At 38.9% G+C, this 14,684-nt stretch overlaps 1 protein-coding gene across 4 annotated transcripts in view; it reads left to right on the top strand.

Annotated features, from left to right (window-relative positions):
* The window catches only part of LOC140212416 (sodium bicarbonate cotransporter 3-like), a 145,476-nt gene that overhangs the window by 53,100 nt on the left and 77,692 nt on the right, over positions 1 to 14,684 (top strand). For all 4 annotated transcript variants that reach the window (XM_072283178.1, XM_072283176.1, XM_072283177.1 and 1 more), the window contains exons 2-5: positions 1,586 to 1,667; positions 3,886 to 4,035; positions 8,435 to 8,573; positions 14,320 to 14,480. In XM_072283178.1, the coding sequence (XP_072139279.1) occupies positions 1,586 to 1,667; positions 3,886 to 4,035; positions 8,435 to 8,573; positions 14,320 to 14,480 (532 nt within the window). The remainder of the gene's footprint in view (positions 1 to 1,585; positions 1,668 to 3,885; positions 4,036 to 8,434; positions 8,574 to 14,319; positions 14,481 to 14,684) is intronic.

Here is a 14,684-nt window from a genome sequence, read left to right as displayed (position 1 = left end):
TGTGGGTACGAAGGCTCCTGTACCTCCTTACTGATAGCAGCAGTGAGAAGAGAGTGCACCCTGAGTGGTGGGGTCCCTGATGGTGCATGTATTCTTGTTACAATTATAACAATTTGCATACTTACATTCTTTTCCACACCCATTACACTCCCCCAACAATCCTTTATATATGGAAATAATTTGGTCTATGGTATGTAAGGACAATTGTTTATTCAAAGTATGGACAGTTTGTTGGCAGGCTACTTGATTATTAACATTGTCACCAGCTGAGTCCAACCCTGGTTTCATTTCCCCGCTATCTGCTCGGATTTATGAGCAGTCATAATAATATTGTCTGTTTTATTTTTCCCAGTTTAATAGAATGATCTCAAGTTTACTTCCTGAAATCAATGATTTTAGCACAGAAAATTGAATTTGGAAGCTCTGTATCATGATATCTAATAATATTATTAGTTTCTAGACTAGAGCATTAAAGAAATTACTGAACTTGTAATTGAACTTCTGATATTTAAAAACTATGTAGATTTATTTTGCATCGAATGCAGCAAGGACTATATACACTAAATAAGAAATTGTTTCCACAATTAGATGATTTACTTTTTGTCAGGGACTTGTGCAAATATTATTTTGTGACTGTATGTGCTATGGTAACTAAATATGCTATGCGTGACTATACGTATTGTGTTTTGCACCTTGCACTTGGAGAAACACTATTTCATTTAGCTGTATAGATGTCTATAGTTGAAGGACAATTAAACATAAAAATAAACTTGAACTTGGACGCATTGCAAAATATTGCCCAATTAATATAAAATTGTTGAAAAGCATGCAGTCAGGACATAATTTCTTACACAAATTATGTTTGCGAGTAATGCAGTTAATAGGAATATACTTATGTCCTGATTTTGTAATAGTCTTTAATCCTATAGGATCGTCTTAGGTTAACATTTGCAACTTTTGCTGTAGCAACTAAGTTTTTGTGAACCAAGCCTGTCAGTCTGTGGCAGAGAACCATGAAACTGTCTCCTGAGAAGACAGCTGAATTCTAGAACTTGACATCTGTTGTGAGTTTTATTTAGACGTCATCAGTCAATTTCTAAGCATGGGTTTTCTATTATTATACTCTGTCTTTAGGCTTCCAAATTTTAATTACAGCTTTATTATTGAATAAATGTTGAAGATATTTAATTGTCTGATGTAATTTGGCTTCAAAACACTCATTTTCAACATGTAGAAAAACCTTTCTCACTCTTTTATCAAGACGAGTAATAGAAGTTTTTTTTCTGGATTTTTAGTTCTGTGTAAAATTCAACCACAATTTAAAATTGTGTTCATCTGGATTAGCATATTTTAATTTGAATAGAGTCCTTGAGCCTGTGAATAAGGAATGGGAATGTGCATAGAATAGTTTACTGGAGTTCAGATTGGACTGGCCATAGATCTGCACCTCTGAAGTGAGGGGCATGTAGGTCTGTTGTCTTGCATTTAACAGTACAATAACACCATACATGAGTAATCCCCTTCAAACACTTTAAAATATTTGTTATAAATAATGAGCTCTAATTATGTTGTAACTTTATTTTAGCGACACGATGAAGAAGCTATCGTGGATTTGGGTAAAACGAGTACAATTGTCAATACAAACTTCGAGAAGGAAGAACTGGAGAGTAAGTTGCAAAAGATGATGTATTTGAAATCTATTTTGAGCTTCGAAGCTTGTCATAATTGGGTTTCACAGAAGAACTTCAAATTGTTTCCTAATCTCAGATTAAAAGCTCTGGTCTCATTATAGGAAAGAAGCTTTAGAGAGGGTGCAGAAGAGATTTACCAGGATGCTGCCTGGATTAGAGAGCATATTTTACAAGGAAAAGTTGAACAAGCTAGGGCTATTCCCTTTGGTATGAAGGAGGATGAGAGGTGACTTGATAGAGGTGAACAAGGCATGGGTACCCCAGACAACCAGAGACTTTTTCAAAAAGTAGAAATGACTAATACAAGAGAGCATGATGTTGGAGGAAAGTATGGGGAGGAGTATCGGGCAGTTTTTCTTTACACAGAGTGGTGGGTGCATGGAACACGCTGTCGGGGTGGTGGTAGAGGCAGATACATTGGGAACGTTTAAGAAATTCTTAGATAGTCACATATTCTTGGATGATAGAAAAGTGGAGGACTATGTGGAAGGAAGAGTTAGATTGATCATAGAGTAGGTTAAAATGTGGGCTGAAGGGCCTTTCCTGGCTGTACTCCTCAATGTTTTATGTTTTAATGCAGAGAAATCTGTTTTAGAGTACAGCACCTCCTTGGGGTGAACCTGGAACTTACTCCTTTAAGATAAATTGGTGCCCAATGATATTTGACTTGTCTTTCTGTACTTACAAAGCAATTGAATGTTCAGAATTTGTGTTGCTTCTCATGTTGCCTTTTCCGTTCTCCAAACTATTTAAAGACTCTTCTGCAATAATTTCAAAGTGTATTGGTCTGTGTATGTCACAATTTCTTGATTTATGGTTTTTTGTTGATTTGTTTTCTATCTTTGGAGGCTGTCATAAATTGTTTTAGCAACTGGTGATCCCAATATTCCATGTAAGAATGTAAGGTATGGAATGAATGAAAAGCAGAATTAAGATTCATTGGAAGAACAGCTGCCTTGCATGCTGCCTGAATGGAATTTGTATGTTGTCACTGTGACTGTCTCTGTGGGTGCTGCAATTTCTTCCCACATCCCAAAGCCACATGGGTTGGTAGGTTAATTGCCCACTGTATAGTGAATGGATGAGTGGGTGGATCTTGGGAGTGATGAGAATGTGAGCATTTTTTTTTAAAGGATAAATGTCAGATTAGTCTCAGTGGGTAGTCACTGGTCAGCATGGACTCAGTGGGCTGAAGGGCTTGTTTCCATGTTGTATCTCTGATTTTGTGACTATGATTCAACAAACATACCTAGATCTATCAATTGATGAAATAATTATGATCTTTCCTCTTAAGACACTAGAAAAACAACATGAAATAAAGAACCTCCACCCTCCACCAACATAACAGAGATCAGATTCCCCTTGTTCTCCCCTACCACCTAGAAGTCTCCACATCCAACACATCATCCTCCACAACTTGCCCCATCTTCAATCCATCAGGATGAAATGTATTTAGAGAGAGAGCGTGGAATAGGCACTTCCTGCACAACGAGCCACACCACCCAGCAACCCACCTATTTAACCCTGGCTTAATCACAGGATGATTTACAATGACCAATTAACATACCAACTGGTACATCTTTGAACTGTGGTATAAAACTGGAGCACCCGCAGGAAACCCATGCACACATGGCAAGAACATACAAACTCCATATAAAGGACACCAGAAATGAACTTCAGACTCCAATGTCCCAAGCTGCAATAGCATCATGCTAACCACTATGCTACCGTGGCACCTGTTGTCAATTAGACTCATAGAGTCATAAAAAGTACAGCACAGAAACAGGGTCTTCACCCTATTTAGTCCATGCCAAACCATTTAGACTGCCTACTCCCATGGACCTGCACTGGACCATAGCCTTCATACCTCTACTGTCTGTGCATCTATCCAAACTTCTCTTAAACATAGAAATTGATTTTGCATCCATCACTTGCTCTGGCAGCTTGTTCCACATTCTCATGACCCTCTGAGTGAAGAACTCTCCCCACATCTTCCCCTTAAACTTTTCACCTTTAACCCATGACCTCTAATTGTCAAATTCTTTTCCTCCCAAAGATATTGCTAACCCCCTCAGTTTCTCCAGCAGATTATTTGTTGCTCTGAACTCCAGCATCTTTTGTTTCCTGTTTTTCAAAATCAGTGTTTTTTCTGTGGCTTGCATGAGTTTTGACTGAGATGTGTCTCAAATTCCAGGTCATAGAGCAGTATACATTGGTGTGCACGTTCCGCTTGGTAAGCAAAGCCGAAGGCGTCACAGGCATCGTGGACATAAACATCATCATAAGAAAAAGGGAAAAGAGAAAGATTCAGATAAAGATGATGGACGAGAGTCTCCCTCATATGGTAAGAAGTGAAAAAGAGGACTATTATGCTGAAGCATAAATGATGTTAAAGTGTTTGACAACTGTGTTTGCAATGCTTTCCAAGGGTTCGAACTTTAAATATTTAATGAATTGCTCAAATGATGAGGAACAATGTGATATCAAAATTTACCAGATCAGATAGGATGGCAGATAATGAAGTGTGAGGAAATGTATTTTGGAAGAATAACTGGGTAAAGAAGAAGATGTAGAGAAGCAGATGAATCTGCTTTTCCATAGGTTCCAAAACATACTGAGACATGTGAGGGGAGTTTTGATGGAATTCTATAATATTGAGTTAAATGCATGCAGCATCTGTTGGATGAGACTAGAACTAGAGGTCAGGGGTGAAAGGTGTAATGTTTAAGGGGAACATGATAAAGAGCTTCTTCACTCGGAGGTGGTGAAAGTGTGGAATGATCTGCCAGCAGAAGTGGTGGATGTGGATTTGATTTCAACATTCAAGTGAAGTGTGGACTTGTATGTGGACAGGAAGTGTATGGATGGCTATGGTCCAGGTACAGGTCGGTGGGACTTTGCAGAATAATAGTTCGGCATGGATTTGATGGGCTGAAGGGCTTGCTTCTGTGCTGTGGGATTATATGACTCTATGTCGATAGTCACCAAGGCTCAAGAGAGACTTTTCCTTTATTGACCACAGAATTTTATTAGAAACTTATGCCATACCTGCATTTATTTAAGTCATAGTGACAGCAGTATGTGCAGTTTTAGTCACTGCTTTACAGGAGAAATAAGACCAGATAAGGGAAGGTCAAAGGAAATTTGAAAATGATATTGATGGGATGGAGTATTATAGTTGTGGTGACAAATTAACTAATAAAGGATTGTCAGGTCAGGCAGCATCTATGGAGAGGAATAAACAGTTGACGTTTCGGGCAGAGAACCTTCATCAGACCTAACCCGCTGAGTTTCTCCAACATTTCGTATGTTTTGCTGTGAATTTCCAGCATGTGCAGAATCTCTCCAGCATTTGCAGAATCTTCGAATCATAGAGTCATAAAAAGTACAGCACCGAAACAGGGTCTGCATGATACCATTTACATCCAGAAGACCCAGCTGAAAGCCATGTTGAAACGGCCTTTGTTTTAGAATCTAAAACAAAAGCAGAAAAAACTGGAAATATCCTATTCAACATACCTCCTGTTCACCCTCAGTAAAATTTAACAGATTTAAAATTTTGCTGCCCATATCCTAATTACTCCCATTCTTCTCACTGTTAGCCCACGGTTCACCAGCATTTCATTTGCAACATTGTCTCAGCCCTAAGCTTAAAAATGTCCTCCCTAACTCACCTCTCTGCTAACACTCTTTAAGGTTCTTCTTAAAATGTACCTCTACGGTAATGCTTTAAATATCCTCCCCTTTGGATCAGTCACTTCTTTGGCAATTTGTTACCTGTGCAGTGTTATTGACATTATATTGATAAAGCAGAATTATTGAAAATTGTTGGTATTTTTCTGATTGTTCCCTACTTTTATCTTGTTCCAATGCCCATTTTTGAAAAGAGCTAATGACCACTAGTGACTTTTCTTTCAAAGCCTTCCTTTGATGCGGAGGCATGGTAGCACATCACTTTACAGTGTCAGTGACCAGGACTTTACTCCCACTGCTCTCTGTGAGGAGTTTGTATGTTCTCCCTGTGACCATGCAGGTTTCCTACAGGTGCTCCAGTTTTCTCCCACATTTCAAAGAGGTGTAGTTAGGGTTAGTAAGTTGTGGGCCTGTTACGTTGGTGCCAGAAGCGTGGTGACACCTGCAGGCTGCCCAGCACAATTCTCACTGATTTAATCTGAAGAAAAATGATGCATTTCACTCTGTTTTGATCTCCGTATGGCAAATAAAGGTAAAGCTGATCTTTTTTAAAAAAAAACTCGAGCAACACATACAAAATGTGGGAGGAACTTAGCAGGCTAGGCAGTATCTATGGAAAAAAGTACAGTCAACATTTCGGGCTGAAAGCCTACGGCAGGACTGGGGAAAAATGCTGAGGAGTCGATTTAAAAGGTGGGGGAGAGAGAGAGAACCACCAGGTGATGGGTGAAACCCGGAGGGGGAGGGATGAAGTGAAGAGCTGGGAAGTTGATTGGAGACAGAGACCGAAGGCCATGGAAGAAAGAAAACTGAGGGAGCACCAGAGGGAGGCGATGGGTGGGCAAGGAGGTGAGGTGAGAGAGCAGAAGAGGTATGCGAAATGGAGAAGGGGGGGGTGGTATATTATCAGAAGTTTGAGAAATCGATGTCCATGCCATCAGGTTGGAGGCCACCCAAGTGGAATACAAGGTATGTTCCACCAACTTAAGTGCAGCCTTGTCCCGACAGGGGAGGAGGCAGTGAATGGAAGTATCGGAATGGGAGTGGGAAGTGGAATTAAAATGGGTGGCCACTGGGAGATCTCGGTTGTTCTGGCGAATGGAGCGTAGATGCTTCATGAAGCGATCTCCCAATCTACATCGAGTCTTACCGATGTACAGGAAGCCACACTGGGAGCACCGAGCACAGTAAATGACCCAAACTCACAGGTGAAGTATTGCCTCACCTGGAAGGACCTTTTAGGGCCCTGGATGGTAGTGAGGGAGGTGGTGTAGAGGCAAGTATACCACCCATTCTGCGTGCCAGGAGGGAGATCAGTTGGGAGGGAGAATGGACAAGGGAGTCATGTAGGGAGCGATCCCTGCAGAAAGCTGGCTGGGGGCGGGGGGGGGGGGGGGAGGGAAAGATGTGCTTGGTGGTGGGATCCAGTTGGAGGTGGCAGAGATTTCGGAGAATTATGTGCTGGACGCAGAGCCTGGTGGGGTAGTAAGTGAGGATAAGAGGAACCCTAGCCCTGGTAGGCTGGCGAGAGGATGGGATAAGAGCAGACTTGTATGAAATGGAAGAGGTGCAGCTGAGGGCAGTGTTGATAGTGGAGGAAGGGAAGCCCCTTTCTTTGAAAAAGGAGGACATCTCCTTCACTTTAGAATGAAAAACCTCGTCCTGAGAGCAGATGCGGTGGGGACGGAGGAATTGAGAATAAGGGATGGTGTTTTTACAAGTAGTAGGGTGGGACAAGGTGTAGTCTAGATTACAAGTAGTACGGTGGGATGAGGATGCTCTCCAACTCTTTAAAACTAATTCACAGCTGTAAGAGAAGTGCAAAACTGTCCAGTCAAAATATCACTGAGACAAGTTGATGAATTGCTTGTAAAAGGTTTTATAAAAAAAACTGTAAGAACCTTATTAAGATTGGAAGTCTCATCTATCTCGTATTTATTTCTGTGAAGTTTGTTTAAATTTATTGACCCATATGAGCTACTGCACTTGTCTGTCCTCACCTATTAGTTCAATGGATGGCTATAGCGTAAAAGAAATTAACCTGGCACCACTTAGTAGATTAGGCCCCATCTGTGGAAAGAGAGTTGGGGGAGCTAATGTTTCAGTTAATGCGAGGCCTTTTATTCTAGCATTTAGCTTGATGATCCACAGGATATTTCCAGTTTTTTCTGCTTTTGTTTTAGATTTACAACATCTAGTTTTATTTTCACATAGCTTGAGTGGATCTTCTAAAACAAAGGCCGTTTCAACATGGCTTTCAACTGGGTCTTCTGGATGTAAATGGTATCATGCAGCAAAGCTTAAATAAATCTTTACAAAATATTTTGCCTGTGTGGATAAGTCATCCCCAGGGCATTAGATATTACTAACTGGCAAAAGTCTTGAACCTTTGAATATATCATTATACCAAAACAAAACTGAATCTTACTTCTTGGTCCTCTGTCATTGCAGTATACCAATAAAGCTTTACAGAAAATTTAAGTTGCCTGTTAATGGGCTACATAGTTGCCAATGTAGAGGCAGAAGAAATTTGATTACACTGGAAGTAATTGTTTCTGGTTGGAATTAGTTTCTGACAGAGAGCTGACGTAGGAAGTGGTTACAGGGAGAGGGATAAACCCGCGGAGAGATTAAAATGATGAGAAACTTAAGTGATCTCATTTAACATTAAGACCATTCTGAATTTAAAAAAAAGTTTTTCTTCAGACTTTTTTGACTTCTTGGTAAAATTGTTCACAGCCCATATAAACTAACATTCAATCACCATTAATTTTTTCGCAGCACCTATAATATTCTGGAAACATTGCAATTATCAGTTGTCAAAGTATTATTTTTAAGTTACTCTGGAAATTAGCAAGCAAGTTATTTTGACTTTTACAGATGACAGTTTCTTGGATCTACTGTTTGTTGGGTGACTCTATCTTTCCAGTCTGTTCTTACCTTTGGGTGATCCTAAATCAAGTGCAGTTGAACAATTACGTGCCATCAAAACTTAGGACTACATAACAGCTTAAACCAAATATTCTTCTCTTTTTGAAAAAACATTGCAGATACTCCATCACAACGTGTCCAGTTTATCCTGGGGATAGAAGACGATGATGAGGAACATATGCCTCATGATCTTTTTACAGAACTGGATGAACTTTGCTTCCGTGATGGAGAAGATTGTGAGTGGAAAGAAACCGCCCGGTAAGTACTATTATTGCAATAGAAGAGATTATTCATTCTTTTTAATTCATGTCTATCTTGAGAGGGAATTACATTTTTATATTCTGCAGTTACATAGAGAATTTGACCAGAAAAGTATTAATTATTGCTACATTATAGTACATAAAATAAAGAACATTTTACCTGTTACTAAAAGCTAAAAAGGGATTGTCTCCAAGAATTGTCTTTGTGATCAACTAATATATTTTTGTTAATGCTGCATCAGAATCTTAGGAGATTTACTAAATCCATTTTTGTTGTAATCTTTCAACATCAGATTTTAGGAACAAGGGCATTTTTACTGTACATCAATTGATTTGAAAACACAAGGATATATAAAACATAAAACAAATTTCAATTAACAGATTTGTGAAGTTTAATTCTTGCAATTGAGTTGATTTTAATTGATCTAAAATGACCATTTAAAAATCTTCCAATCTCAGAATAAAAGTGGAAAATGCTTGAAGTACTCAGCAGGTTAGGCTGCATCTGTGGGAAGAGAAACAGAGCTACCATTTCAGGTCAAAGACCCTTCGTCAGAACCGGGAATTAGCTCCTGCTTAGTATTGTCAGTATTTTCTGTTGTCCTTTAGATTAACATTTACAGTATTTTCTCTCAAATATTAAAACTGTGTTTAAATTCAAAGTCAAAGTAAATTTTGTTATCAAAGCACATGCTGTATATGTCACCTTATAGTACCTTGAGGTTTATTTTTAAACCAAGACTGAGAAACAACTGAATTGTGCAAATAAAAAAATAAATAATTCTGACAACATGAGCTGTAGAGTCAAGCAAATAATTACCACACGGTAAAAATTTGAGAGCAACTAGAAGCCATTGCAACTGATTTAAAACACTGTTTCCCGCAGTGGAGTGTCTACTTCAGTTCCTCATATTCTATTGAGCTGAGCCATAATCAGATTTCCTCACACATCATGTCTGTTATAACTAAGAACAGCCAGAGTTCAGTGATTCCTAGTACACTAAGAGCTGTTGATCCAGTATAGATATGTGATATATAAATGTGATCTGAATCTCCGATGTGCTCAGGGAAAACTGCCAATTCTCCTACATTGGTAAGTGTTTTGCTTTGTTGATCATTATTCCAGGATAGAGGATGGCAATGTCCTAATCTATAAGATTACTGCTTTTGTCTTGCGTCGTGATAACAGTAGAAAGTAAAAAGTAGTTTCCAGTTTAGTCGAAGTGTAGAATAAAAGTCATGGTTTTCTTTCTTAGTCTTGGAGGTTAACTAGGGCTAGGCTGGAAAAATCCCAGCTCCTTACATCTGACTAAATTGTCAGCTATGATTCTATGGTGCTGTGCACTCATTAACTTGTTAAAATTGCTTGTAAGATGACTAGATTTTGGTCTTGTGTGACCAATTATTCTTGTATAACTTTGACCTTTACTTGTTCCAGTTTTTAGCGAGTTTCCACCTCAACCTCTCCTCATGACTTCTGAACAAACTTTGTGCGTAGCATCTTTTTTTTCCTTTGGCTCACATTCTCACCAAACTTTTTGTATACCATTTTTTGTGTCCTTTTTATTCTAAAATGTTCTCTCCACCAAGGTATCATCCCCAACCTTTTCAGGTTGCTGATAAGATTCTACTTTTCATTCCTCACTCCTCAGAATTTCTTGAGTGTCTTCTCCCAAGGTCATGATGGTTGTCCTTCTGCATCTACTTGTTCAAACCTACCAAATCCAGATTAAGGAGCAGGTTCTGCATTAAAATGGCCCTAACTAAAGCTACAGATTATTTGATCTGGGTTGGATTTTGTTCTTCTCTGTCTTTTTTTGCTATATTTAATGAGGTCAAAGATAGTGCCCTGTATAATCCAGATGGATGGGGCTGGTTCTCCTGGTTATATCCAATTATAACCAGATCATATACAGTTGTCCTGTTCTTTCTATTTTTGTACTATTACTTCTGAAAATCCTTAAGGGAAAAAACTATACATAGTACTCATGTGTCTTCACAAATGTCCCGTAAAGTTCTTAAGATTAGTTGTGAAGGAAGGAAGAATCAGTTTTATTCACCATATGCATTTATCTGGCAAAGTTGGGTATGTTGGCACTACATGCAGCAAAAAACAATATTCAACTATTATGAGAATAAAGAATTATATAAAATGAAAACCCACAGGTTAAAGTACAGATATAGAATAAAATGTGCATAAATGCCATGTATCTACAATGTGAACAGTATTATAAAATGTGGTTTAAAGTGTTTACAGTGCAGTGTCTAAGATAATAGAATGGGGGGGAGAGTTTGGGGATTTCTATCAAGGACTGATGTTGAGTCAAGTTTCTTTTTTCTAGTCTTGCTGATGTCTGTGGGAAGTAATGTACTAGGAACTAATGGAAACAAATTAGCTTAAGGTTTCCACTCCAAAGTGGATCCATTATTGGCCGTTTCTCAAGATGAAAGATGAAAGATAAAGATATGGGATAGGAAGAAGAGTTCTTAGGAGACTATATCAGTAAAGAACCTCTGAGACACAATTCTCTGCACGTTTCAATGACAAATAATGAACAGGATGTGTTCAGTGTGGGAAGTTTATCCTTAGTGTGCTGTGCCACATATTTAAGCCACAAATTTAACTACAGGGCAGCATCCACACTGTTCTGGAGGTCATGTTAGCCCTGAACTTCTAAACTCCAAAGTTGTTTGAGGCTGCAAGCAGAGCTACCTGCAGTATGAAATGAAAGCAGGAATATATTGGAAGTGTTGGTTGGGGAATACTTTGTAAACCCTGAACATAATTCTTCAAGTTTAAAAGTACTTATGGAGAGAGGGAAGTTTGGTTTTCAAGTCCCATGGTCCTCAAGGTCCTAAATTGGCGGAAGGCTGATTTTACATAGCACAAGAGAGATCCTGGCAGAAGTAGATTGGGAAGATGTTAAAACACCATCTGACGAGTGGGAGACTTACGAGACTTTATAAGAGTTCAGGGTTGGCATGTTCCAGGAAGGGTAAAGCCAAGGATGGCAAAATTAGGAAACCTTAGATGACAAAAGGGTTATTGAATGTTTAATTAGGGGAGAAAAATTATATTATAGTTTATATCTCTGTAACATGGGATATATCACATCAAACCCCAGGGACTGATCCATCTTGATGCTTTTCAAGAGCCTGAATACCACTTCTTCTTTGATGTCAGCATACCCCTCCAAGATCTTTCTAGCCTTCATGTCATTAATGAATACCAATGTGAAATTCTCAATTAGTACCTAATCCATTTCCTCTTGCTCCAAGCATAAAGTTCCTCCTTTGTCCATAAATGGTCCTAATCTCACCTCAAGCATACCCTTGTTTATAGTATATTTATAACATACCTTTGAATTCTGTTTAATTCTCCTGACTGAGGAAATTGGATGGCACTTTCTGGCCCTCCTGATTCCCACTTTACATTTTCTCCTACCTCCTTTATACTCCTCAATGGCCTTGTCTGAATCATCTCTTGGTTGGAGATTGCCTACCTAGTTGAGGCGTCTGTGCTAAATGTTGATATGCTATGGATCAGTGATAGGAGCTTGGAATGATTCTGATAGTAGGAAGCTGAGAACAGTGATGATCTTGACCTTCGTGAGCATGAATGACTAAATATGTATTGAGATCAGACAAAGCTACATCTCAATGAGGATAGGGAATGTGAATTAGGCTTTGGCCTTTCGAAAAGAGGGGTTTCATTGGCAACAGAGTTAATGGAACCTAGCTATTTTGAGTGGAGATGTTGAAAGTCCACACTGGAACAAATTTTACATATTTTATTATTGTTAATGTCGAAACTATACTCCAGAAAATTATTATCTTCAAAAGTGCAGGGATACATTTGTTGCTGTTGCTAACGGTCCTGGAATTTGGTGCAATATTGATCTGCTCCAAATTAAGCCTGTCGTAAATGCAAGAGATTCAGCTGATGCTGGAAATCCAGAGCAACACCCACAAAATGCTGGAGGAGCTCATCTATGGAAATGAATAAACAGTTGGCGTTTTGGGCTGAGACCTTTCTTAAAATACATATCACTTTTCCTGAATTGTGAGAAGAAAAATGCAAGGCCAAAGGCAAAGCAAGACGGATATGGGAATCCAAAAAGAAGCTGAAAAAAGCTGAAAGTACTCAACTGGTCAGACAGCACCTTTGCAGAGAGAAGCAGAGTTGCTATTCCTTGTTGACGATGCTTCTTAGAAGAAATTACTGACTTGCATTAGGGGTTGATTCTTCTGATCTGCTCTGTTTTCAGCATTTTTATTTTTGAATTTCTATGCCAGGTGTCCATTTTAATGACATCTTCTTAAGTAACACGCAGAATGCTGGAGGAACTCAGCAACTCAGGGCATCTATGGAGGAAAATAACCAGTTGGCATTTTGGGCCAAGACCTTTTATCAGGCCTAGAAAGGAAGGGGGAAGAAGTCAGGATAAGGTGGTGGGGTTGCAGGGAGGGAGTAGAAGCTGGCAGGTGATTGGTGAAACCAGGTAAGGGGGAAGGGGGAATGAAGTGAGAATCTCGGAGGTGGAAAAAGTAAAAGGCTGAAGAGGAAGAAATCTGATAGGAGAGTGGATCATGGGAGAAAGGGAAGGAGTGGGGGAACTAGAGGGAGGTGATTGGCAGGTGGGGAGAAGAGAAGGGGTGGGAGAGAAGTCAGAATGGGGAATGGTAAAGGGAAGAAGGGGAGTGGAAGAAATTACCAGGTTGGCAAAATCGATATTTATGCTGTCAAGTTGGATTATTATAAACTGGAGTATGAGTTGATGCTGCTCCATCCTGTGAGTTGCCTCATTGTGGCAGTAGAAGAGGTCATGGACAGACATGTTGGAATGGGAATGAGAATTGGAATTAAAATGGCTGGTCACCAGGAATTCATCGCTGTTGCCGCAGACAGAGCGAAGGTGCTCGACGTCCTCTGAAGAAGTCATTTAGCTATTCATCCAAGATTATTTGATAGCTTTAGTGACACTGTGTGAAAGATTGTGACTTGAACTACTTTCAAAGAAGCATCCCGCACAACAGTGAGCTATTTACGGATAAGTAGTGATCTCATTTGCTCTACTGCTTCAGCATTCCTTATCTGTAATCTCTCGCAAACGTCAAGAATGCCGATTGCATCTGTCTGCAATCATGTTTAACAGCACTGTCAGCTCTTGTCTGCAGCCTAACCTGTCTGCTATCAAAATATAGCCTTTATTTTTCAGTACCAGTAACAGTACGTAATAGAGCACAAATGTAGAGTGAGTGAGGCATAGATTCACAAAAATTCATGAGAACAGATAAAAGATACCCATCAATCAAGGTGTAACAAATTATTCCAGTATTAAAATAAAGTACTTTTTAAATTTCATTCCCACCAAAGTGAGTATATTTTACTTATAATTATAAGTAAATATTTTACATAATTGTCCTTCAGAAACAATGTCCTATATATTCATTCTCATGCCTGAACCACTTACCTTGTCACACAATCTCATGCACTGTACAGATACTAATGGTGTGTGTAGTCAAATACTGTAAATCAGACAGATCTGTTCTACCTATTATAAGATTGATTCCAACTATGCATTAAGATTTTAGTCATAAATTCATTTTAATTGCCATTTGATTTTTAGAGTAAGTACTCAAACCATTTGTTTATTTTTGAGTACCCTCTTTACATGCCATTGCAACCTCAAAAATAATTCAGTAATAAATATGTGGATATATTGACCTGCTTCTCATCTCAGATGGCTGAAATTTGAGGAGGATGTGGAAGATGGAGGGGAGCGATGGAGTAAACCGTATGTAGCTACCCTCTCTTTACATAGTCTGTTTGAGTTGAGAAGCTGCATATTAAATGGAACAGTCATGCTGGACATGAGAGCTAGTACCACGGAGGAAATAGCAGGTTTGTACATAATCACAGATGCTGTGTGTTCACTTTACCATTCATACAGGTTGTGTGTATTAGGCACAATTCTTTAGTTATCTGTCATTAAAATTAAAATTAACTTTTTAATAACCATGAACATTAGAATAGTAGTGATGTAGCATTTTATGAAAATGTAGATCTGAAATTTGCCATTGCTGTTTGGGTAATGTTGGTCTAACT

Source organism: Mobula birostris, chromosome 19 (genome assembly GCF_030028105.1).
Source record: "Mobula birostris isolate sMobBir1 chromosome 19, sMobBir1.hap1, whole genome shotgun sequence".
Taxonomy (NCBI): Eukaryota; Metazoa; Chordata; class Chondrichthyes; order Myliobatiformes; family Myliobatidae; genus Mobula; species Mobula birostris.
Note: the sequence above shows the minus strand (reverse complement) of the source record. Positions and strands in the feature narration are given on the sequence as shown.